We start from the raw sequence: 24,124 nt of genomic DNA on the forward strand, positions 1-24,124 counted from the left end.
ATGGGGAAGATGGCGTCTGCGCTGGGTTCTGTGGCTGCGCTGGCGACAGAGCCGGGAGAGGACGCCTTTCGGAAGCTTTTCCGCTTCTACCGGCAGAGCCGCCCCGGGACCGCCGACCTGGGAGGGGTCATCGACTTCTCGGCGACCCACGCCGCCCGCGGCACTGGGTCCGGGGCCCACAAGGTACAGAGGAGCGGCGCGCGCCTTCCAGTCGTGTTGCCTCGCTTCTTGAGTGTCCTCACCTCTTTCCGCTTCCAGACCGACTGTAATTAAGCGATCCCCGCCCTCTGTGGGCACGGAATTGAACTGCCCACGAGACCTCACACTTTGGCGATTAAGAGCTCTTTTGCTGGTTTCTCCACGAGGCCATTCGTGGCTGCGCCTTTGGTCACAAATTGGGAATTGGTGTTTATTCCTTCCGTTAACTGTCCACTTGCCTTTCTACTTGGATGTATGTGAAACGTAAACCGTATCCGTAGATGTTAGAGTAGCGTTCTGCAGCTTGTAAAAGCCAGCTACCCGAGTAATCCGGACCTGAGAGGGAGCGATGTGGTTAAGCTGTTGAGTTTAAAACTGGTGGCCTGTCTTGTCTGCGCCTTCTAGAAAAAAGGCATTGAAAGATTCTGAGTTAATCTCCAAATTGAAAGTAAAGAGCTAACGAATCCAAGTGTCATCCATTATTTCTACCTTTCCCCAGGGAAATGAAGAAAAGTAACATGAGGTGTGGAGGCACATGGGACACAAGGAGAATCACAACTTTATAGTGCGATGAATATTTTCTTTACAATTGCTTTAACACTGAGGATATCTGATCCCTTAATTTGCCCTTAGTTTTGTCCACGGATAGCTAGATGAGTCATTCTTTCTAAGCTTAGTTATAGTTCTTAAAATTTGAATGCCATGATACCACCATATGTCTAGAACTCAGCTTTCTTAAGAAACTTCATTTGTTAGCAGAAATGGCTGAAGTATGCACCCCAAGAATAATACACTAGATTCATGGGAGAACCTCTCATACCATCAATTCAGTTACTTTTGCCCATAGTTGACCATAATACTTAACATACTTTTAGAATGTGAGGCAGCTGAGAAGGGGACATTGTGTCTAACACATACCTAAAACGGTAAGTACTCAATAAATACACTATTGAGTACTTACGAGTATTTAGTTCCCTGGCTCAAAACAGATAGAAAGTAGCAAATAGAGGAAAAAGTTACTATTTTACTATTAAAAGACACTTAATGAAAGCAGTGGAGAAAGTGATAGCAACAGTTTGGCAAGGGAGGCAACAGAGAAACTCTTTATTAAAGTTCAAACTTTAGTTCAAGTTAGCATATGATAGATTAGGTCCCCAAAACTCACTTTGAACGTGTTGCTGAATTACAGCACACAGTTAAGTATGGTTCATGTACGAAACCATCACAAAATCTTTAAAATAAACATCTTATCAGCCTCTAGGTACCTGGGAAAGTTAGCTTAGTCACGACTCTCAGGAGAGTTCCAGATAGCCATTTTATTATGCAGACTAATTATGTACCAGGCACTTGTTGGTATATTGTCTGGAAACCTCCACATATGGTGAAATTAGCAGAATAAGAGATCATATCTCTTTGGAAGAGAACGTTTGATGTATTCTAAGGCAAGCCAGACCGATATACTAACAAACACTAGAGAGCAATATGAAATTAAGATATAATGAGAAGCAGACTGATTTTGGCCTTCAAGACTACTTCTTCTTATACCACAACTTTGTGACTTCCTATAGGACTCTGATCATGAAAGGTGTTTGATGTATTGGAATATCGAGTTACAATGTTGTTCACTTTGGTCAGGGCTAATAACAATGCTTCTGAGGCATTTGTATACAGTTAGTGTTTATTTATGAAAGATTTAAGTTGATGTTTTGTTTTGTTTTTCCCTAAATGTCCTTACTTTAGTGACTATATTGGATCTCTTCACCAATTTAATGAGCTATTTATAAGATGTTCTGCATGCAAATAAAACTTCATGAGCCCCTGAAATTTAAATTCCTAATTAATCAACAAAGGCAAAAAGTTTTGAGTTTCAGTTTGAAGTTTTATCTAAAAGAGCAAATATTGTACATTTAGCAAACAGGGTTCCCAGTGTTCTATTGATACATTTTTTTCTGTATGGTTAAGTGCTGTCTTTTCATTCTCCCACCCTCCCTAGTCTGGTGCTCCTCATCACTATGTTTAAACACCAACTGTATACAAATGCCTCAGAAGCATTGTTATTAGCCCTGACCAAAGTGAACAACATTGTAACTCGATATTCCAATACATCAAACACCTTTCATGATCAGAGTCCTATAGGAAGTCACAAAGTTGTGGTATAAGAAGAAGTAGTCTTGAAGGCCAAAATCAGCCTGCTTCTCATTATATCTTAATTTTATGTTGCTCTCTAGTGTTTGTTAGTATATCGGTGAGGCTCTAGGAAATTAAGTAACTGACGTATCTAAGTCTTACATGAAGTAAGTGGTGGAACTAAGTTTAGGATGCCAGACTTATCTCTCCTAACTTTGCCCATACCAGAAATGTCAAACCTCTATATACTAAGCCCTCTGACTTGTTTCCTTCCTGCTAGGTGGTCAGATCTCAGCTAAGTGTGTCCTCAGTCAGTGACCATGATGCACATAGAGCGGGACTTCAGCCGATCAGCAAGTGGCAGGCTTATGGACTCGAAGGCTATCCTGGTGAGTACAGCTAGCAGGTGAAATCAGTCATTTGTCTAATTTCAGAAGAGGAGCTTGTAAGCTGTTAAACAGACAAAGAAGAAAAGTAAATGCACAGAAATGTTCCACTCCCCAACCCCTCCTATATTCTGCCTCATCTAAGATTTTCATTTATTTAGCATTCCCAACGGATAGAACAGAAATCAGTAGTGCTGCTTATATTGCAGAAAGTGGCACACCAGATACAAATCAAAAACTGGGACATTGATTTTGGGCTCCCTACCACAACTCTCTGAACACCCACCTACTCTGGCTCTGAGAGAGAGAATAATTCATAATGGTCACTGCAGTCACAAAATCCCTAGATTCTCAAATGACATAACAACTTAAAATGTGTTGCTATCATTAAGGTTGAACATTTGAAAAAAAGAATTACAGTTAATGAGATCAAAAGTCCTAATAGACTAAACTAGAATTTTTTTTAAAGATTTTATTTATTGATTTTACACAAAGAGTAGGGGGGAGGAGCAAGAAGTATCAGCTTGTAGTTGCTTCACTTTAGTTGTTCATTGATTGCTTGTTTTATGTTCCTTCACCGGGCAAGCCCAGGGATTAGAACCAGCGATCTCAGCATTCCAGGTCAACGCTTATCCACTGCACCACGCAGGCCAGGCTAGAATTTTTTAATTTAAGTGATATTGAGTATCTCACTTTACAGATAAGTTAATAATGAAGAGTGGGCAGTGTTATTAATATAAAATAATTTAATATTTAAAATATATATATTTTAGGCCTGACCTGTGGTGGCACAGTGGATAAAGCGTCAATCTGGAATGCTGAGGTCGCTGGTTCAAAACCCTAGGCTTGCCCGGTCAAGGAACATATGGGAGTTGATGCTTCCTGCTCCTCCCCCCTTTCTCTCTCCTCTTTCTCTTTCCTCTCTAAAAAAAAATGAATAAATTAAAAAATAAAATACATTTTAAATGTATAAAATAATATAGTGTTAATGTTTTAATAAGATTAATAATGAACTATTCAGAAAATATGGAAACACTTTGGCCAAATAATCTTACTTCTGTCATCCTGTTTCTTTCTAAAGGACATAAAGTTAACATTGCATTTTTTATTTCAATTATGGATTAAAGCAAGATACAGACCTAAAAAGAAATATTAATTTTTGTTTTCCTAAGTGCCAGGTCTGTGTTCTAGCTCTTAATACAGTCTAGCTGCTAAAGTATTTTTAATAACATGGGAAGGTGTAACAGCTTTAATACTTACCATAAAAGGCCTCATGATCTTTGGTTCTGTATTAGAGAACTACAGACTTGAGTCTTTTTTTTTTTTTACAGAGACAGAAAGAGAGTCAGAGAGAGGGATAGGCAGAGACAGACAGACAGGAATGGAGAGAGATGAGAAGCATCAATCATTAGTTTTTCGTTGCGATACCTTAGTTGTTCATTGATTGCTTTCTCATATGCGCCTTGACCATGGGCCTTCAGCAGACCGAGTAACCCCTTGCTTAAGCCAGCAACCTTGGGTCCACGCTGGTGAGCTTTTGCTCAAACCAGATGAGCCCACACTTAAGCTGGCGACCTTGGGGTCTCGAACCTGCGTCCTCTGCATCCCAGTCCGACGCTTGATCCACTACACCACCGCCTGGTCAGGCCAAACTTGAGTCTTATGACTGAAGTCACAAAGGAAACAGTTTAATGATGATCTGTATATATGAAAGCTTGGCTCTCCATGAGTATAGATAAATGAGAACATGCATCACCATCAGTCTCTTAATCTCTTTGTACTTGAAGGCAGCCCTGGACCTTTCAGACTTAGCTCCTGTTTTCAAGGCCGTGTTTCTGTTACTGTACCTTCTTCCCTAAACAGATTGTCTAGACTATAACGTTATCAACACCACTTTGGTTTTCTTTTGTTCAAATTGGTCTCCTTTTTATTATTATTATTATTATTATTATTGATTTTTGGAGAGAGGAGAGAGAGAGAGAGAGAGAGAGATGGGGGAGAGCAGGAAGCATCAACTTGCCTTGACCAGGCAAGCCCAGGGTTTCGAACTGGCAACCTTGGCGTTCCAGGTCAACGCTTGATCCACGGTGCCCCCACAGGTCAGGCTGGTGTACTTGCTTTTGAGGTTTTTCTAGGACTTTACATTTAAGCCATATCATTTGAGTGGGTGTCTCTCTGTGTCCTAGGGACTTTATTGTAAGCTGCATTTAATAAAAGTATAATGTCCAAAACATGGGAGATGACAGTCTTCTATTCTGACTTGAATGGAGGGATTGTGTTTAGTTACGCATTCTGCTGCTTCTGACGGTACCTGGGTACACCACAAGCTGTCCTTACAAGAGTGAGCAGGGAGCTGATGGGTCTGAAGGCCAGAAACTAAATCTAGGAAAGAGTAGACTTCAAGGGGAACATGATAAACATGATAGCATCAAACATTTGAAAAGCTGTGCACAGAAGGGATGGAAAGTAAGGCGTATCAGTGGTTAAGGCTATGTCCTGGCTCTGTCATCTACTACTGAATGACCTTGGGCAAGTTTCTTATTCTGTCTTGGCTGTAATTCCTTGTATATATGATAAAATGTGTAAAAGTAGTACTCACTTCATCTTAGCTGTAAAGCTAGAAGTATTTACCAAGAACTAAAAACTAATTTTGGCCTGCTCTATGTGTCAGAACTTAAGGCCAATGCTTGAAAATTTAAAAGAGGCAAATTTTAACAACAGTTGTCTGCAATGGACTGCCTGAAAAGTTATTAAATTTCTTGTCTCTATTCAAGCTTGGACTAGATCAGAGGTATTCTTCCTTTAATCTCATATTTTGAGGGTCATATAATCTATTTTAAAGAATAATGGTAGGCCCTGGCCAGTTGGCTCAGTGTTGGCCTGGCATGTGGAAGTCCCAGGTTTGATTCCTGTTGAGGACACACAGGAGAAGTGACCATCTGCTTCTCCCTCTTTCCCCTTCTCTCTCTCTCTCTCTCTCTCTCTCTCTCTCTCTCTCTCCCTCTCTCCCTCCCTCCCTCCCTCCTTTCCTCACCCCCCCCCCCCAGCCATGGGTCAAGGAAAATGGCGCTGCATGGCCTCGCCTCAAGCGCCGAAATGGCTCGGGTTACTGAGCAATGGAACAAGCCCCAGATGAGCAGAGCATCGCCAAGTGGATCCCAGTGGGGACACATGCTGGAGTCTGTCTCTGCCTCCCCGCCTCTCACTTAATAAAAAATAATAATAATAATGGATAGCTTATGATAAATTATTGGGGAGTTTTCATATCCTTTTTTTTCCCCAAAAAATATTGACAGTCCTTTGCTCTCCTAGATTGAAGAATTTTACTAATACAGGACATGCGGCAGTGGCCTCCACATTTGTAAGCAAATGTTCTCATTCCTGTCCTTCAGTTTTAGAAGAGGAGTGCCTTCAGTTCCGCCGGCCCCTTCACTTTTGGATCGCCCTTCTTTCGTCTCTTCCAGCTTCCAAGGCCTGGCTGTGTTCCTTTCCTCACTCTTACTTTCAGGCACTTCTCTGCTAGCTCTTTCTCATCTATGGGTGTGCTTTGGTCTTTTTAAACCGTAAAAACCATAAACTCTTCCCCTCTTTCTTTCTTTTCTTTTTCTTTTTCTTTTTCTTTTCTTTCTTTCTTTCTTTCTCTCTCTCTCTCTTTCTTTTCTCTTCTTTCCTTCTGTTCCTTTTCCCCTTCCCCTTCCCCTTCCCCTCTCCCTTCCCCTTCCCCTTCCCCTCTCCCTTCCCCTTCCCCTTCCCCTTCCCCTTCTCCTTCCCCAACCCCTCTCCTTCCTCCTCCCCCCTCCCCTCCCCATCCCCATCCCCCTCCCCATCCCCCTTCACTCTCCCCTTTCCCTTCCCCTTTCCTTCTCACCCTTTGTTTCTTTTCACACCAGGCTTTTAAAGGCATTATCTGGTCAGAGGGGAGAGGGTTGGAGGGCTAAGTGGGAAAGGCGAAGGGATTAGAAAAGAAAAAAAACCCATGCACACAGACAACAGCATGGTGAATAAAACACCAAGGGGGGGGGGTGGTAAGACAGAAGGAGGGATAGATGGTGATGGGAGCCGATTTGACTTGGGGTGGTGAACACACAGTATTACGGGATTGTACACCTGAAACCTATATAATTTTATTAACCAATGTCACCTGAATAAATTTAATTAAAATTAAAAAAATAATGTAAAGCATTATCTGTATAATTCTCCTTACTGTCTTATCTCCTGGTACTTCACAAACCACAAAATTTTTCATCTTTTTATCTAATTCTTTTTTTTTTTAGACAAGTTCTTTTTTTTATTGAATTTATTAGGGTGACACTGGTTAACTTTCTATCTTAATTCTCAAGAAAATACATAGTGTGTGTTTGTTGAATGCTGAATTAATCCTTACTGTGCATAGGATTTCAGTTAAATATTGTTATTCCTCTTTTACAAAAGAGAAAAATGAGGTGAGATTACTTTCAAGGTCACAAGGATCTTTTCAACGCACACACTGTAGGTATTTGCATCGTACCATACTGAGCAGATGTACGTGTCGTGTTCCTTCCCTGCTATTTTGGTCGGGAGGCAGAAATCACACCAATTATTTTAACTGGTAATTTAAAGAATTGTTAGCTAGAAAATACACAGAATACAGAAAAGGCGAAAAGGGAACACTGAGATATCAGAGGTAGTAACTGCGGGAAGCAGCCATCACCTCTGTAAATGATGACACCTGGGCAAAATTGGAGGCGTGGTTTTGGGCTGTTTGAATTCTAAAGCTTGCTTTGGGCTAACACAACTGACAGTTGTTGGAGAATAACCCCCAAAACCAAAGATATTTGCAGAGTGGTAGATGTGTGGTGGTCATCAAACTCAACTTTTTATTAACTTGAAAGAACTCTGAAATTGGAAAATAGGAAGAGAACATTTGGGAATGAGTGGAAGTCACTGGAAGCATGAGCAGAAGCAGCTGCAGAGTGAATAGTAAAGTAGAGTCAGCAGAAGTGACTTATCTGAATAACTGATGGAGAATTTCTCCTCTGCTTTCCTTCCCACCGGTCTTTTTTACAGGGTTTATTTTCATCCCGAATCCCTTCCTCCCGGGGTACCAGTGGCACTGGGTGAAGCAGTGCCTTAAGTTATATTCCCAGAAGCCTAATGTGTGTAACCTGGACAAACACATGACTAGAGAAGAGACCCAGGATCTGTGGGAACAGAGCAAAGAGCTTCTGAGGTAGGTTTTATATATCATAAAACGTTAGTATTCAGCTCAGATCATCACAGATCTTTAAAGGAACTATTCTACAAGAGTGCAGTGAAAGTAACTGACCTCTATTTTTCCCTCATTTCCACGCAAATGCAGCACAGTTATATTCTTTCCCCTGAAACCTTTGGGTAGATGCTTTGACAGTTGTATTAAATCAAGATCCACTTTAAAGATTTGCTCATCATAACTTAGATATCAAGTTCATCCTCATTAATCACCACATGATCTGTTTTCATTCAGCTTCAGCCCTCTCTCCTTAAAATGTGTCCCTTTGAAGACGTGTGGTATCCTGATGAACAATAACACTGGAAGCTCTTTCCTTCTCTCCTAGGTGAAGTCAGTTCTGTTAGCTCTATGGTAGGTCAGTTGTTCGTCATGAGAACTGGTGTTTGTTCCTTAATATCGTTTCAACATTTGTTCATTCCACAAAAATTTTTATTGTGGGTCAGTTGCATACCAGGCATGATGCTGAACTTTGGCAATACAGAGATAAGTAGGCCCCTGTCCCTGCACTCAGGAGTGCGTAGTCTGTGACAGGGACTCAATATTAACAAGAATGATGATAACAGAGCTCAGCAAGAAAACTGCTGTGGGGCCAGAGGAAGAAATAATTCTTGCAGGCAGGAAGGAGGTGTCAAAGAAGAAAAAATGATTTTTTAATTGAGTTCATTATCTTTTTTTTTTTTTAACTCTGTCCATTTGAACTGAGTCTTCAAAAATGATTACGCATTTGGACAGTCAGAAAAGCAAAACTGCTGTTTTGGTTAGAGAAAGCAGTCTGAGCAAAGAGGTAATATTTAAAACAGTGAGTTCTGTGAGATAGGAGAACAGGATGCGTGCATTTGTCTATTTATTCAGTAATTCTTTTCTGCTGTGTGTCAGGTACTGTGTTTGAGTGTTGGAGATTCAGAGACAGGTAAGACACAGTTCCTACCCTCTAGGAACTGGTAGATTAGTCAAGGGCAGAAACATAACCATATAATTAAATACAGTCAGTCAGGTACAAGGATGGAATTTAGTAGCTATGGGAACAGTCATTTAGGTGGCTAGACTGGAGAATGCTTCCTGAAAGTCATGGATAGAATTGGCAAGAGGTAAAAGAGGAAAGGTAGGTTAGGACTAGACTGGAAAGGGTTTAGTGCTATGTAGAGCACTAAGCTCTAGAGTCTTGATTGCCTGGATTCAAATCCCAGTTCTACCACTTAAAAGCTATGTCAACTTGAGAAGTTTCTTAACTTTTCTGTGCCACATTATAGTCCTTTCCTCATTTGATGGTGTGAGGATTAAATAAGGTACTATGTGAGAAATCCTTACAATACCTCTTAAAACCATCATACCAGCTGTGTGTGTTCTATTTGGACTTGGTGGCTCTGATGGTGTAGGTTGAATGAAATTAGTCAGAGATTAACATTTGTTATTAAACCATTCTGTGTTTTCAAGTAATTGATTTTTTTCTTTTGGACAAATGACTCAGTAGAAATTCCAGTTGTCATCTTCTAAGCCAGATGATATTCTTTAATAGATCATCCTATAAACAATGGTGAGATAGGGGTTTCTTTTTCTAATATATTATCAAAAATAAAAAATGTGATACTCCTGCCTTCTGTTGTCAAGGGTTGGAAGAAATTGCTATGCTTAGACACTGCTTGGCAGCATTGAGAATTGATTAGGGCCCAAGTTCTCCTTCTGTCACTACATGATATGTGTTTGTTTCCTCATCTAGGAAACAAAGGGATTGGACTGGATACACCATTCAAGGTAGTTGGATCATGGCCTCCATGCTAGTCCATAGAAGCACGGATGTGCTCAGATTCTTGTGCAAGCTGTTCCTTCCACCTGCAAAGCTTTTCCTTTAGGTCTTTGGTCTAATATCATTTAATGAGAGATGATTCTCTTGCCATTAATAATAGTCCTCTTTTCCTTCCCTCTTTTATCCCCTTGTCCTATGTTTTTTATTCTTCAGTGCAAGGTATTTACCAATTATTTGTGGTATTAATTAGTTAATGATACTTTCTTGTACCTTTTGGATTTTTTGAATGTATTATCTAATCAAAAATAACTTTAGCCTGACTTGTGGTGGCACAGTGAATAAAGCATTGACCTGGAATGCTGAGGTCACCGGTTCGAAACCCTGGGCTTGCCTGGTCAAGGCACATATGGGAGTTGATGCTTCCTGCTCCTCCCCCTGTTCTCTCTCTGTCTTTCCTCTCTCTCTTTCTCCCTCTCTTATAAAAATAAATAAATAAAAGCTAATAAATAAATAATAACTCTAAAGGATAAAATAAGAGGAAATATAAATTTAAATAAAGCAACTCAACCTTGTTTCATAAGCTTATGAAATGGTCCTGTGCCCATTTTTGTATATGCAGAAGTTTTTTTTTACTGATATCCTCAGTGTAGAGGCAGAAATAGTCCTTTCCTCTTTCTACTCCTTTAAGACTTACAGTGTTATTATAGCATTGTTTTGTGTTTTGTTTTGTTTTTTATCATAAGCAACTTTGGACTTTTTCTGTCTGAGTACCTTTGCTTTCATAGGGTTCACTAACATCCCTTGAGGAAGGAAAGAAAATACCAATGCTTAATTATGATACCCAGACTACGCATTGCACAGAGAGTGGACAAGCAGGACAGGAGTTCATTTCCACTAGCTAGAGTATGACTGGAAGCAGTGCTACAGAATATGATTGCTGAGAGAAATGCCAGCACTTGTATGTATAAAGCACCTCCCCCTGACAGAAGGCGAGCTCACGGCTGTGTAGACACAGGCACAGGGGGACGGTGCCCAGCCCGCCCCATGCTAGTGCCCGTAGGAGCAGCAGGGGCCTGGAGGAGAGCACACTGCTGTTTGCAGTGAGAACCAGTAATTAGGGTCACACTTGCTTGAAAACATTCTTTTGGCTTGGCCTGCGGTGGCATAGACCTGGAATCCTGAGGTCACCAGTTCAAAACCCTGGGCTTGCCCAGTCAAGGCACATATGACAAGCAATCAATGAACAGCTAAAGTGAAGCAACTAAGAGTTGATACTTCTTATTCCCCCCTCCTCTCTGGAAAATCAATAAATAAAATATTTTAAAAAGAAAAAGAAAGAAAAAACATTCTTTTGGATCATTAGATAAAGATTTCAAGTTAGGTTAGGTGCCAGCATATTCCCTGTATTCCTAAGGGTGGATATGGCTGCTCTGTGATCACTGAGCCTTCTTGGCCTCTTTATGGACAAGCCAGATTTAAAAAGAGAACAGCTCACCCACCCCCTTCATTAATTTCTCAGTATTTTTTGTTTGGAAATGGTCTGGGAGGTTGTTATACTTGGTTTTGGCCTTGTTCAGGGGTGAATTTGGGGGAATCTTTGTGACCCAAGATGATGGGCTCTTGGGTAACAAAGCATCTGTAACGTAGTACTCAGACAAGACATGTCTGGTGTTGGCCAGTTCTGCCCTCACATCTGAAAGGCAAATGGTAAAACACTTACTGCTGCTTTCCTTCCAGAAATTCTATACAAAGGCAAGAAGTGAAATTGAGTTCTTAGAAGAGGATATGAAATAACAGGGTGGAATCTTATACCTACGTGGATTTAACACATTACACAAAGGTGCATGCTATAAGTTCTCCTTAAAATGTCACAGACATTGAATGATCACAACTTTCTTTCACTAAGCAAGTCCTTAAGCTTTGTTTTTCCTTTTTGATGTGAGGACTTGGTTTAATGCTCTTGAAAATAAGGCTTTTCTCTGAATTCTTTTATATCCTTGGACCAGTTCCTGTATTTAAGGCAAAGCCCAAAGCCTTTCTTTTTTTTTTTTTCTTTTTTTTTTGTATGTTTTCTGAAGTTGGAAATGGGGAGGCAGTCAGACAGACTCCTTCATGCACCCGACCAGGATCCACCCGGCACGCCCACCAGGGGGCGATGCTCTGCCCATCTGGGGCATCGTTCTGTTGTGACCAGAGCCATTCTAGCGCCTGAGGCAGAGGCCACAGAGCCATCCTCAGCGCCCAGGCCAACTTTGCTCCAGTGGAGCCTCGGCTGCGGGAGGGGAAGAGAGAGACAGAGAGGAAGGAGGGGGGGTGGAGAAGCAGATGGGCGCTTCTCCTGTGTGCCCTGGCTGGGAATTGAACCTGGGACTCCTGCACGCCGGGCTGACACTCTACCACTGAGCCAACCAGCCAGGGCCTCAAAGCCTTTCTTATAGTGATACAGGTAAGGTAGAAAAAAGATCTTTTTGTTTTTTAAAAAGGTAACTAAATTTAAAAGCATATTATGGCCCTGGCCAGTTGTCTCAGTGGTAGAGCATCAGCCCAGCATGTAGATGTCCCAGTTTGATTCCCAGTCAGGGCATGAGAGGTGACCATCTGCTTCTCCACCCCTCCACTTTTCTTTCTCTCTCTCTCTCTCTCTCTCTCTCTCTCTCTCTCTCTCTCTCCCCCATAGACATGGCTTGATTGGCTCGAGGGAGTTGGCTTGGGTGCTGAGGATGACTCCATGGCCTCTGCCTCAGGTGCCAAAAAATGGCTCACACTCAAGCCAGCAACCCCACGCTCAAGCGACAACCTCAGGGTTTTGGATGTGGGTCCTCAGTGTCCCAGGTTGACACTCTATCCACTGCACCACCACCAGGTCAGATAGTGTAATCAATTTTAAGCAGCAGTGGTTCTTGAACACCAAAATATTATTAATTATGTAAATTATATAGAAAAAGATAAACTAAATAAAATGATTAGGCCTACCCTTCTTGTATTTTTAGATATTTAGAAGTAAATTAAACAAGCTTCCTCTTTAGAAAAAGCAGTTAATCCCATAGATTTGATCAGATAAGCTATTAATGGCCAAAAGGGCAACTATTTTATAGAAATCGCCTGTGCTTTGGACAAGTGTCAGAAACCAAATTGCAGTGGTCCTTCATAGTTAGCTAAGCCTCATTTTTTTCAGCTATGCTATATAGGTTCAAAGAAATTATGTTAACCCAGTTTTTGATTTATACTGTGTTTTGCCAAACTTGCCCCAACCTGCAATTCCAGGAAGCTGCCATCATTATAGACATAGTGTTAGCTGTGATTAATTGTGCACCACTTTTAGCAAACTAAATTGGATGTGTTCTGTTAGCCAAACTTCAATTACCCTGTGGACAAGTGAAAACACTTCTGTTGTCATTCTTGTTTTATCATCATTGAGATGCTGGACACTTGTCATTTAAAACTGATCCCATTTAGCAGAGGATTTAGAACCAAGGACGAGAAATTAGAAATGCTATCAATGTTTTGTAGTAGTATTATACTCTCGGTCAACTCATTTATCTGTTCTAATTTCCCCTATCAAGATCTTGGCTAACAGCTTATACCAGTGGTTCTCAAACTTTTTAAAGTCGAGGCACATTTAAAATCCTACAAATGTAGGCGCACTATATACAAATTTCTGAGAAATATGTTCTAATAATTAAGTCAGATATTAAAGAAAAAATATGAAGTCCAAGTGTGCTTTTATGGTAATTAAATGAAATAAATATGACAAAATTAAATTTATTCTGATATTAAAAAACATTTTTGTTACATTTTTTGAGTTATGCTTTTTAGAATTCATAAAAAAGGGGTTAAAAAATTTAAAAATGACAAAAAAGTTATCTTTTTATATATATAGATACATTCTTAGTAAGATTTAGTAAATTCAGCAGGTACCCATGTGAATGTGTTAAGTTTTTTTATTCTTGTGTTTATGAGAAACATGAGCCTGATGTGTCGTAGCGATTTCTTTAATGTTTGGCATATATTTGAAAGGCAAACTCTCATTTCCTTGTCAATACATTGAAGAATTCTTCTCTTTTTACTCTTGTGTTGAAGGTAGAAAATTCTAATTCACATAAATAGGTGTTGAAAATTTTAGTAAAATGTTCAAAGCTTTTTAGATATTGCCACATATTCTTCTTTTATAGAAATCCAAAAAGCTTCAAGAGACAATTCCTTATGTTTAATCATCAATCCATGATCAGTGGATATAGCTGCCAGTTCTTCTTCTGTTAATGTTAAACCAAAATCACTTGAAGCTTCCATGAATGGGTTTCTAATCCAATTGTATTGTTCAGTGTTAATGATGGAAAATGCTATAAATTAAATTCTGCCCGTCAGCCTTCAAGTCCTATTTTATTTACACTTAACTTTTGCTCACTTCCAGAATCGGATTCTTCAATATCATGCTTCTTTTTGAGAAATCTATCCAGTTTATTTGGGTGTATTTATCTAAAAATAATATAATGATGTGTTAATAATAAATATAATAATGATGTGTTAACAAAAAGAGCAGTATTTCCATAATGAAATGGTATATAATAAAGTAACTATATTTATTTTTATGTCTGGGCACATGCCGCGAACCAGCGCATCTAGTAATTCTAGGTCCCAAGTGGGAAGGGTGCGGAATTAAGAAAATACGGGGTCAGGAGGGCCCTGTAATTGCTGCTGGCAAGAACAAAGCACGCCCAAAAACCGCATCTTGCTGTATTTATAGGGCAAAGTGAGGCCATTAGCAAATCTTAACTTTACACCAAACAAAGGATAGAAGAAACTTACCTCCAGTCTTTCTGGGGAACATGGGGGGGGGGGTAGTATAAACAATCCAGCACCACAGCTTAACAGCCTTTTGCAACCTAATCAGGCAAGTGAGGTGGGGGTTGGGCAGACTCTCAGTTTACAACCAATTCCCCACACCTCTGTCCCCTAAAAATCTAAACTCCAGAAACCCTGTTGGTTTTTTTGGTCCCCAACAGGCACATATTTCTCTGGAATACCATAGGGCGCACCTGGAAATCTTCTAGGGCGCACACTTTGAGATCCAGTGGCTTACACCATGGAATACCAAATTTAGACTCCAGGGTCCATAGGAACAGGATGTTGCTGTCATTTCAGATAAAAAAAAAATCCTCTTTTGTCTCTAATCTTTGCAGACATAAAGAAGTGAATAAACGGAGACGGCGAAGCTTACTAGAGAAACTGCGGTGGGTGACTCTAGGCTACCATTATAACTGGGACAGTAAGGTATTTACATTTTCTTGCTAATTTCATTGTTTTCCATGTTTATGCTTCTTAGGCCCACATAGTGAGATTTTTTCCTGGTCAAGCTTACAATGTATTATCCATTTGTGGGAGGATCTTTTTTATTTGTTTTCTCCTAAAATTCCCTTGATACAGAATCTCAAGAGGCATGGATAATTTATCAAGAGAAAATTTCAACCTTGGCCGGTTGGCTCAGCAGTGGAGTGTTGGCCCAGTGTGTCGAGGTCCCGGGTTCAATCCCAGGTCAGGGCACACAGGAGAGGTGCCCATCTGTTTCTCCTTCCTCTCTGTCTCTCTCTTCCCCCCCCCCCCTTCAGCCAGGGCTCCATTGGAGCGGGGTTGGCCCAGGCTCTGAGGATAGCTCCATTGTCTCCACCTCAGGCACTAGAATGGCTCCGGCCCCAGCAGAGCGATGCCCCAGATGGGCAGAGCATCACCCTCTGGTGGGCATGCCCGGTGGATCCCAGTCAGGCACATGCGGGAGTCTGTTTGACTGCCTCCCCACTTCTGGCTTCAGAAAAATACAAAAAATAAAAGAGAAAATTTCTTCTTCATATACCCTTATGTTATATTATTTTATCAGAAGTCATCAGGGGCCCTGGCCAGTGGCTCAATGGATAGAGCATTGGCCTGGCATATGGACATCCCGATTCAATTCCTGGTCAGGGCACACAGGAGAAACGACCATCAGCTTCTCTCCTCCTTGCTATCCCCCTTCACTCTCTCTTCCCCTCCTGCAGCCAGTGGCTCGACTGGTTTGAGCATCAACCCTGGGTGCTGAGGATAGCTCTGTTGGTCCAAGTGCATCAGCCTCATGCACTGAAAATAGCTCAGTACTTGAGCCTTGGCCCCAGACAGGTTTGCTGGGTAGATCCTGGTCGGGGTGTGTGCGGGAGTCTGCCTCACTAACTCCTCTCCTCCCACCAAAAAAATAAATAAAATCATCAGTGCTTTCTCTAAGTAGGTTTCAGGGATACAGATTTTTGTATACTGCATTCAAGAGCAGTTGTCAGTTATGATCTTGATTTCCATAGTGATTGTTGAACATTTATTTTCTACATAATATCTGCCTGGAGTAAAAGCATATCCATATACTTCTGGTGTTCTCATCAGTTCATAAAAGGACTTTCAGAATATAAATACCTCTGACTGCTATATGAGCAGGGCAGAGATGGGAAAGAATGTCCTAAAGTTAACAAAGGTCGGTGTGTGTGGGTGTGTGTTGTTTTTTATTTCCTGGCCTCTGTGCTTCAAAGAATGGCTCCTTTATCACTGACAGTGCAGTGTCTCTCCTTTTTTATTTTCTTTTTAGTGAGAGAAACAGAAAGACAAACAGGAAGGGAGAGAGATGAGAAGCATCAGTATGTAGTTGCATCACTTTAGTTGTTCACTCATTGCTTCTCATACGAGCCTTGACTGGGCAGGGCTTCAGCTGAGCCGGTGACCCCATGCTCAAGCTACTGAGCCAACGTGGGTACTCAGCTTCCCAGGTTGACGCTCTAGCCACTGTGCCACCACTAGTCACACGGCCTCTTGTCTTTATGAGATATTTACCACCAAGTAAAAGGATTAATTCTTAGAGTAAACGGAATAAAACAGAGTAGAATAGAGTAGACCATCTTGCTTCTGACCAATTACTTTCTATAAGTTCTATAGTTTTAGTCAACACAGCTTATTAACAAGTATATTAACTGATTAAAATAATGATGTGTTACCCAAAAATATTGATGATAAATTCTTATTTTCAGTGGTACTGATTTGATGGAAAACTAGGTATATGTATTTGGGTAAATGGCCATGTGATTTTTTTCAGGTTAGACAGCCTAAGTTTGACTTATGCCTTCGATAAGGATCATACCCTCAGAACCTCAAAGCAAGCCTCATTTACTGAGAAAAATGTAAAGTGAAAATTATAAAAAGCTCTGAGTGATCAGAGAATTGTGAAAGAGAATTAAGAAAGGAAAACAGTGCATAGACAGCTTGGAAAGGGTTCAGAGCCCAAAAACGTAATTATTTCATTAGAGCAGAGGTGATGTAGTGTTAGAATTGCAGCTTTGAGTGGTTTGATTTCTGAAACTTAAAATAGTAGAGAAAACCTGAAAGTTCTCTAACTGCACCCTGCACCCTTAGTTTTGAGGAGTTAAATAGGAACTCATTTTTTTTTTTATTCATTTTAGAGAAGAGAGGGAGAGACAGAGAGAGAGAGAGAGAAGAGAGACAGAGAGAGAGAAGGAGGGGAGGAGCTGGAAGCATCAGCTCCCCTATGTGCCTTGACCAGGCAAGCCCAGGGTTTCGAACCGGCGACCTCAGCATTTCCAGATCGACGCTTTATCCACTGCGCCACCACTGGAAACGGGGAGAGACAGTAAAACAGACTCCCGCATGCGCCCAACCAGGATCCACCCGGCACGCCCACCAGGGGCGAAGCTCTGCCCACCAGGGGGCGATGCTCTGCCCCTCGGGGCATCGCTCTGCCGAGACCAGAGCCACTCTAGCACCTGGGGCAGAGGCCAAGGAGCCATCCCCAGCGCCTGGGCCATCCCCACTCCAATGGAGCCTCGGCTGCGGGAGGGGAAGAGAGACAGAGAGGAAGGAGGGGGGGTGGAGAAGCAAATGGGTGCTTCTCCTATGTGCCCTGGCCGGGAATCGAACCCAGGTCCCCCGCACGCCAGGCCGACGCTCTACCGCTGAGGCAACTGGCCAGGGCAGGAACTCTTTTTTGCATTCAGAAAGAAGAGAGGGGAAAAAATGAGGAAATTTCAACTGAAGAGAATGGCCATAAAAGACTTCTTACAGAAATCTTTCTGAATCTGAAATTAATGCTCGCTTCTGGTCAAAGTAAATATACAATACATGATCTCCAGTGCTGTGAATCTGTTGCCCCAGCTAGAATGTTTCATGACACTAGAGGAGAAGTGAGACAAGTGTTGTTGATTTTCTAGTCGGCTTTGAGGTTGATTGAGCGAGGGGAGAAGTGAGGGAGCACAAGGCTAAGAAGAGCGTCAGGCTGCTGCAGGGTTACGGAGCAGAACACCTCTCCAGGTCATCTACAGAGGAGGTTGCGGCCTGTCACTCTCATCCACTATATGGGTTTCGTAGAGGGTGAATGTTCTGGCCTTCGATACACACATGTATTTATATATTTTTTTCTTTTAATGAGAAAAAGGATATTTTTTATACTTAAATGCTAAAAATAGAGGCAGTCAGTGAAATAAATGCTAAAAAATCACTTCCAATGTAAGTTCCTGACTTGAGCATGTAATAAGTCAGTTTCATTTCAGATGTTCTGAGCATGTAATCCCATCAGATTGACCAGTGAAATCAGCACTATACCATGTTGTTGGCTGAGGGGTCCAAAACCAAACTGGCAATAATAGTGGTATTCTTTTTTTTTCCCCTTTTTCTCTTTTTATTTTTTTTAAGACTTTATTTATTCATTTTAGGGGTGGGGGGCAGAAAGTATCAACTCCCATATGTGCATTGACCAGGCAAGCCCAGGGTTTTGAACCATTGACCTCAGCATTCTAGGTCGACGCTTTATCCACTGCGCCACCACAGGTCAAGCTCTTTCTTAATTTTTTTTATTGATTGATTTTACTAAGAGAGAGACAGAGAGAGGAGCCACAATCTGTTCCTGTGTGTGCCCTGACTGAGGACCGAACCGGCATCCTCTGTGCTTCAGGATGATGCTCTAGCCAAGTGGGCTACCTAGCCAGTGCAGCAGTAGTATTAGAGTTGCCTTTTGTAAAAAATAAAATACGTAAACTTTGTATTTTAGGATAGTTTTAGATTAACAGAAAAGTTGAAATGTAGAATATACCCTATACTTAGTTCTCACTATTATTAACATCTCACATTACTATGGTACCTTTGTCTCAGTTAGTGAGCCAATAGTAATACAGCCTTATAATAGTGAAGTCAGTACTTCATTCATTCTAATTTTCTTAGTTTTTAACTGTCCTTTTTCTGTTTCAGGATACCACATTACATATTGTCACTATGTTTCTTTAGATACCTCTTAACAGTAGCGGTTTTTAGTTACCTTTTTACCCTAACAGATTAAAGTATACTAGAGAGAGGTTGTAGAAATTGCTTCATGTGTAGACTCCCCCGCAGAGTCAATTTGTCCTTATTTATCATTGCATAACAGTGTCTGCCGTATCATAGGTGCTCGGCATTTAGAATGGCTCATGATTAGGTCATTGGATGCCTCAAAAAAAGGATGACTAAATCATGCTATGCTAATATTATTAGCTAGATGTAAGCAAGATGACTTTTAAGTGGTAATTAATCTTCCACCGCAGTTTTCTGTTTTCCTGAGATCATTGTTTATTTTTCTTATTTTCCCTGCTCTTATTAAAGAAATACTCAGCAGATCATTACACACCTTTCCCTTCTGACCTGGCTTTCCTCTCAGAGCAAGTAGCTGCTGCCTGTGGATTTCAGGGTTTCCGAGCTGAAGCAGGTATCCTGAATTACTACCGGTTAGATTCGACGCTGGGAATTCACGTAGACAGATCCGAGCTCGATCACTCCAAACCCCTGCTGTCATTCAGGTAACTTAGTTCTAGGGGTTTGGGATTACTTTTTATCACCTCATTCCATTTTCTAAAGCATTTTTAAACTCAACTGAAAAACATTAAACTCTAAAAAAAGTGGCTGGACTCTAATCTTTCACTTCTGGACATTTGGACAGTGTATCATAGGCAGAATTAGTCCTTGAAGAGTAGTGACCGAATTACGATTAATATTTCTGTTTAAGATGCATGGATTCTCCCTTTTGTAATGAGAGTTACTGTCAGTGTCTCCGGAATAGGCAAGTGGAAGGCCATACAGCAAAGTAAGTGTCTGCTTGGGAATAGAAAGTACTGCAGCTGTGTCTGACAAGGAAAGTGCCTGAACAGAATCTTGTATTATTACCTTACTTTAAAATGAACAAGTATGTTAAATACAGTAAAGGGCTTAAATACAATAGTCCCCTCTTATCCACAGGGGATACCTGAAACCACAGATAATAGTGAACCTTGCATATACTATGATAAAGTCAATTTATAAAACAATTATAACAATATTATTGTAATCAAAGTTATGTGCCTGTGATCACTAGTTTCGGGAGTCCCTTGCTGAAGTTTTTGTACAGGCTCAGTGCTTTTTGGCACAATGTGCTGCTGTCAGTTGGAACGTATTTTGTTTGTCTTCCACAAATTTCATGCCCTTTCCATCTTAACTTAGCACTTATCATGCACAGTGGCTGTAACTTTTGCAGTTTGAGGTACAACAACAAAACCAGCACAAATGTCTTTTTTCTTCTTCACAAGTTCATAGATAGCAGATTCGTTCTGACTGTATACCTTAGCATCCTCGGTATACATATTGTCATCTTTCCTTATTAATTAAGTCAAGAACATTCACCTTTCACTTAAAGGAACCACTCTACGGCTTCCCTTTGGCATATCTAAATTACCAGCATCACCATTCTTACACTTGGGGCTGTTATTAAGTAAACTAAAAGTGACTTGAACACAAGCACTTCGATTTGATAACTGAGGCAGCTACTACTAAGTGACTAATGCGCAGGGAGTGACACAGCATGGGTTTGCTGAACAAAGGGACAAGTCATGTCCAGGCTAGACGGAGCAGGATGCTAAGAGATCCCATTACTACTCAGAACAGCACAATTTAAAACTTACGAATTGTTTATTGAATATTTTATTTCTGGGCTTATTTAGTTCTATTTAATATTTTTGGACCACAGTTGACCATGGATAACAAACTGCAGAAAGAGAAACCATGGGTAAAGGGAGACTTATTATAGTTTTCTTGAAAGACTTGAATATGCATCAATAAAACATATATGGGTATTATTAAAACTAAATTCTTATTTGGCTATTTAACTGCTTCAGATTTTATTTCACCACAGTCCTGTGGGCAGTGGTAAGTTTAAGTAACAGATCGTGAGTTGGTCACTCACAGACAAAAACCAAAAGAGAAGCATCTTAGCCCAGTTAGAAAGGAAGATTTGGGAGCAAACAGAAATTAGGAAATCATGCAGTTACCAGTAACCTTGCCAACCATGACAGTAACAGAGTCTTCTGTTGTTCTGTTTACTTGTACTTTTGTAGCTTCGGACAGTCTGCCGTCTTTCTCCTGGGTGGTCTCAAAAGAGACGAAGCCCCCACAGCCATGTTTATGCACAGCGGTGACATCATGGTGATGTCAGGTTTCAGCCGCCTGTTGAACCATGCAGTTCCGAAGGTCCTTCCAAGCTCCGAGGGGGGTAGCCTGCCTTGCTGCCTAGGAAGCCCTCCGCCGGCTGTCCTCGTCAGAGATTCAGTGGTTGAGTGCTGTTCTGTGGAGGACTGGCAGGTGTGCGCCAGCTACCTGAAAACTGCTCGTGTCAACATGACCATCCGACAAGTCCTGGCCACAGACCAAGACTTCCCTTTGGAACCCATAGAGGAGAATAAAAGAGGCGTCGCCACAGAAGGTTTCTGCCATCTGGATGATGAGAATAGCCAAGTAAAACGAGCTAGGTTAAACCTGGACAGCTGAGACTTAGCCCATTCTTCTACTTAGGCAAGTCTTAGAGCAAGTGCCTGTGCTGTTTTGTATTGTCATTGACTTGAGCGCCAAGGCAAGCCAAAACAGGCAGGGAAAACTCATCATGGATCACACTGTTTGTTGCCTTGGAACCCATTCTGAAGATTATACTGGTAAAGACTATCTGACTTGTCACGTCCATTGCCTAACCAGGACTGGACCGGACAGGTGTTTGCCATGGTCTCGTCCTGCTTAGGCAGATATGTGTGTGAGAAGTCCCAGGAGATACGACACTCCACAACAGCCTTCCCAGCCTCAGCCATGACCTCTGAGGGAGATGGAAGGCAATTTCCATGTTTGTGAAGCCTGTAACTACTTTAGATTTTATTAATGGAAACATAATAGCCCTCCCACCACCCCATTAGTGATTTTGTGATAAAGTTGTAGTTCCATGAACCAACCATTAGTCTCACTTAATTCATTCTTCCAATTAGCATCAAATCTTTTGATCTTGGTTTCCATCTTTTCTGGTCTTCACAGAAGATTCCTATACACATTAAGACAATGGAAATGGAAATCTCATCCCCTAGGAAAGAAATTAATCACAGCCATCCTGCCTAAAAGGTAAATATTTATAAACCCAAGGAAAGGGAATGGTAGTTTCTCCAGATGCTTTTGGTCTCTGAACTCTTGCTCATGGCTTTTTAATGCAATTTTAATTGTTGGAGTAAAGTCAGAAGGATGTTTTGTAACTGTTTTCTCCATGAATAAACTTAGTTTTAAATGAAAGATCTGTATCGTCTTTCGGGGTCAGTGTATCTGAGATTAGTTTTTTCCTATTTCTTCTTGCTGTCTTGTTCTTGCAGTTCAAGCCCTCTAGCTGTGCCTGCCCTACACCATCCAGGTCTGCCCTAAGTATTTTTTGTGGTCGTCTCCAAGGAGAGAATATTCCAGTCATTGCTGTCTTTTTTGATTGTGGATAGCTTGGAAACCCATGAAGCATTGAATTTCAATCTTTATTTCCCCACCGCCCCCTCCAGTTTAACTCACTATACCCTGAGCTAGGTTCCTCTACATTTCTCTGGACCTCAGTTTCCTCATTCATAAAATGAAGATAATACTGCCATCATCCTACAGTGACATTGGTATTTCAAATAAAGGGAATTTAGTGCTCCTTTCTGGAAATGTCATGTGCCAGTATTTTATTTCTTTGGACTCTTAGAAACATTCTGGCTTACTTGTATGGGTAACTACCTGGAAGCCACTTTGATAACTGCTGCTTACAACATGATTTGCTGAATTTTCATTTCTCTGCCTTTCTTTTTCTTATGAACATTGAATATTGAGTTCATATTGTAATCCTTGTTAGGTTATTTTATTTTTTTAAGGAATAAAAGAGTCAATCTTATGTGTAACTAAGTTCTAAAATTAGTACATTAGCCTGACTTGTGGTGGCACAGTGGATAAAGTATTGACCTGGAAATGCTGAGGTTGCCAGTTCGAAACCCTGGGCTTGCCTGGTCAAGGCACATATGGGAGTTGATGCTTCCAGCTCCTCTCCCCCTTCTCTCTCTGTCTCGCCTCTCTCTCTCTCTCTGTCTCTCCCTCTCCTCTCTAAAAAAATGAATAAATAAAAAAATAAAATAAAATTAGTACATTATAGGAAGATTTTATAATTTAAATTACCACCGGAAAAATCCCATAAATTTTCCATAATGCAGATTATATGTGACCCACTGGAAACTAACATACTGTTTAGTAAATCCAACAGAGTCAGCTTATCCTTCATCATTACAGTAGCTTGCTCTGTGTTCGGTTAAATAGCATATAAAGGTAGTGACTTGTGTGTAGGGCAAAGTTGCACGAAAGTACGTATTCAAACTGTAAACTTGCACTCCATGAAGCAAGATGCATGTGCCAGTAGAAGCATGTGGAAACTGAGGCCAGCCAAGAGACCAGCAGATTATTCTCCCAGCCCAGGTCCCCTTTGTTTCAGTTGTCTCCAAGATGTTTTCTAAGTCGGACCTAGCAAACTATGACCCTCCTGTCCTTTTTTTTTTTTTTTTTTTTTGACAGGGACAGACAGGAAGGTAGAGAGGTGAGAAGCATCAATTCTTTGTTGCGGCACCTTAGCTGTTCATTGATTGCTTTCTCATATGTGCCTTGACCGTGGGCCTTCAGCAGAGTAACCCCTTGCTCAAGCCAGCGACCTTGGGCTCAAGCTGGAGAGCTTTGTGCTCAAACCGGTGAGCTTTGTGCTCAAACCAGATGAGCCCGCACTCAAGTTGGTGACCTTGGGGTTTCGAACCTGGGTCCTCCTGTCCCAGTCTGCCGCTCTATCCGCTGCGCCACTGCCTGGTCAGGCCCTCTTCCTGTTTTTGTACTGCCCACAGACTGAGAATAGTTTATACATTTCTAAATAGTTGTGAGGGGGATCAAAAGAATATTTTGTGACACATGAAAATACATAAAATTCAAATTTGTGTCCATAACATTTTATTACAACACAGCCACACGAATTCATTTACAGATTATCTGTGGCTTGTCTCATGGTAGAAGGAATCATTGCAGTGGTGACTGTAGCCTACAAAA

The 24,124-nt window shown here is 41.1% G+C and overlaps 1 protein-coding gene across 1 annotated transcript; it reads left to right on the top strand.

The window, feature by feature from the left end:
* On the top strand, positions 1 to 23,581 carry ALKBH1 (alkB homolog 1, histone H2A dioxygenase). Its single transcript, XM_066272375.1, has 6 exons — positions 1 to 183; positions 2,606 to 2,714; positions 7,758 to 7,920; positions 14,884 to 14,974; positions 19,355 to 19,548; positions 21,115 to 23,581. The coding sequence occupies exons 1-6, from the start codon at positions 1 to 3 to the stop codon at positions 21,542 to 21,544; spliced, it is 1,170 nt and encodes a 389-aa protein (XP_066128472.1). The 3' UTR covers positions 21,545 to 23,581.
* Positions 23,582 to 24,124: the final 543 nt, after the last annotated feature.

The sequence above is a fragment of the Saccopteryx bilineata genome, chromosome 4, assembly GCF_036850765.1.
Source record: "Saccopteryx bilineata isolate mSacBil1 chromosome 4, mSacBil1_pri_phased_curated, whole genome shotgun sequence".
Lineage (NCBI taxonomy): Eukaryota > Metazoa > Chordata > Mammalia > Chiroptera > Emballonuridae > Saccopteryx > Saccopteryx bilineata.

Excerpts from the sequence above, each read along its gene's own strand:
- ALKBH1 (XM_066272375.1), top strand. The coding sequence starts at position 1 with ATGGGGAAGATGGCGTCTGCGCTGGGTTCTGTGGCTGCGCTGGCGACA. Across the intron at positions 14,975-19,354 it reads ATTATAACTGGGACAGTAAG|AAATACTCAGCAGATCATTA; the intron begins GTATTTACATTT and ends CTCTTATTAAAG. Across the intron at positions 19,549-21,114 it reads AAACCCCTGCTGTCATTCAG|CTTCGGACAGTCTGCCGTCT; the intron begins GTAACTTAGTTC and ends GTACTTTTGTAG.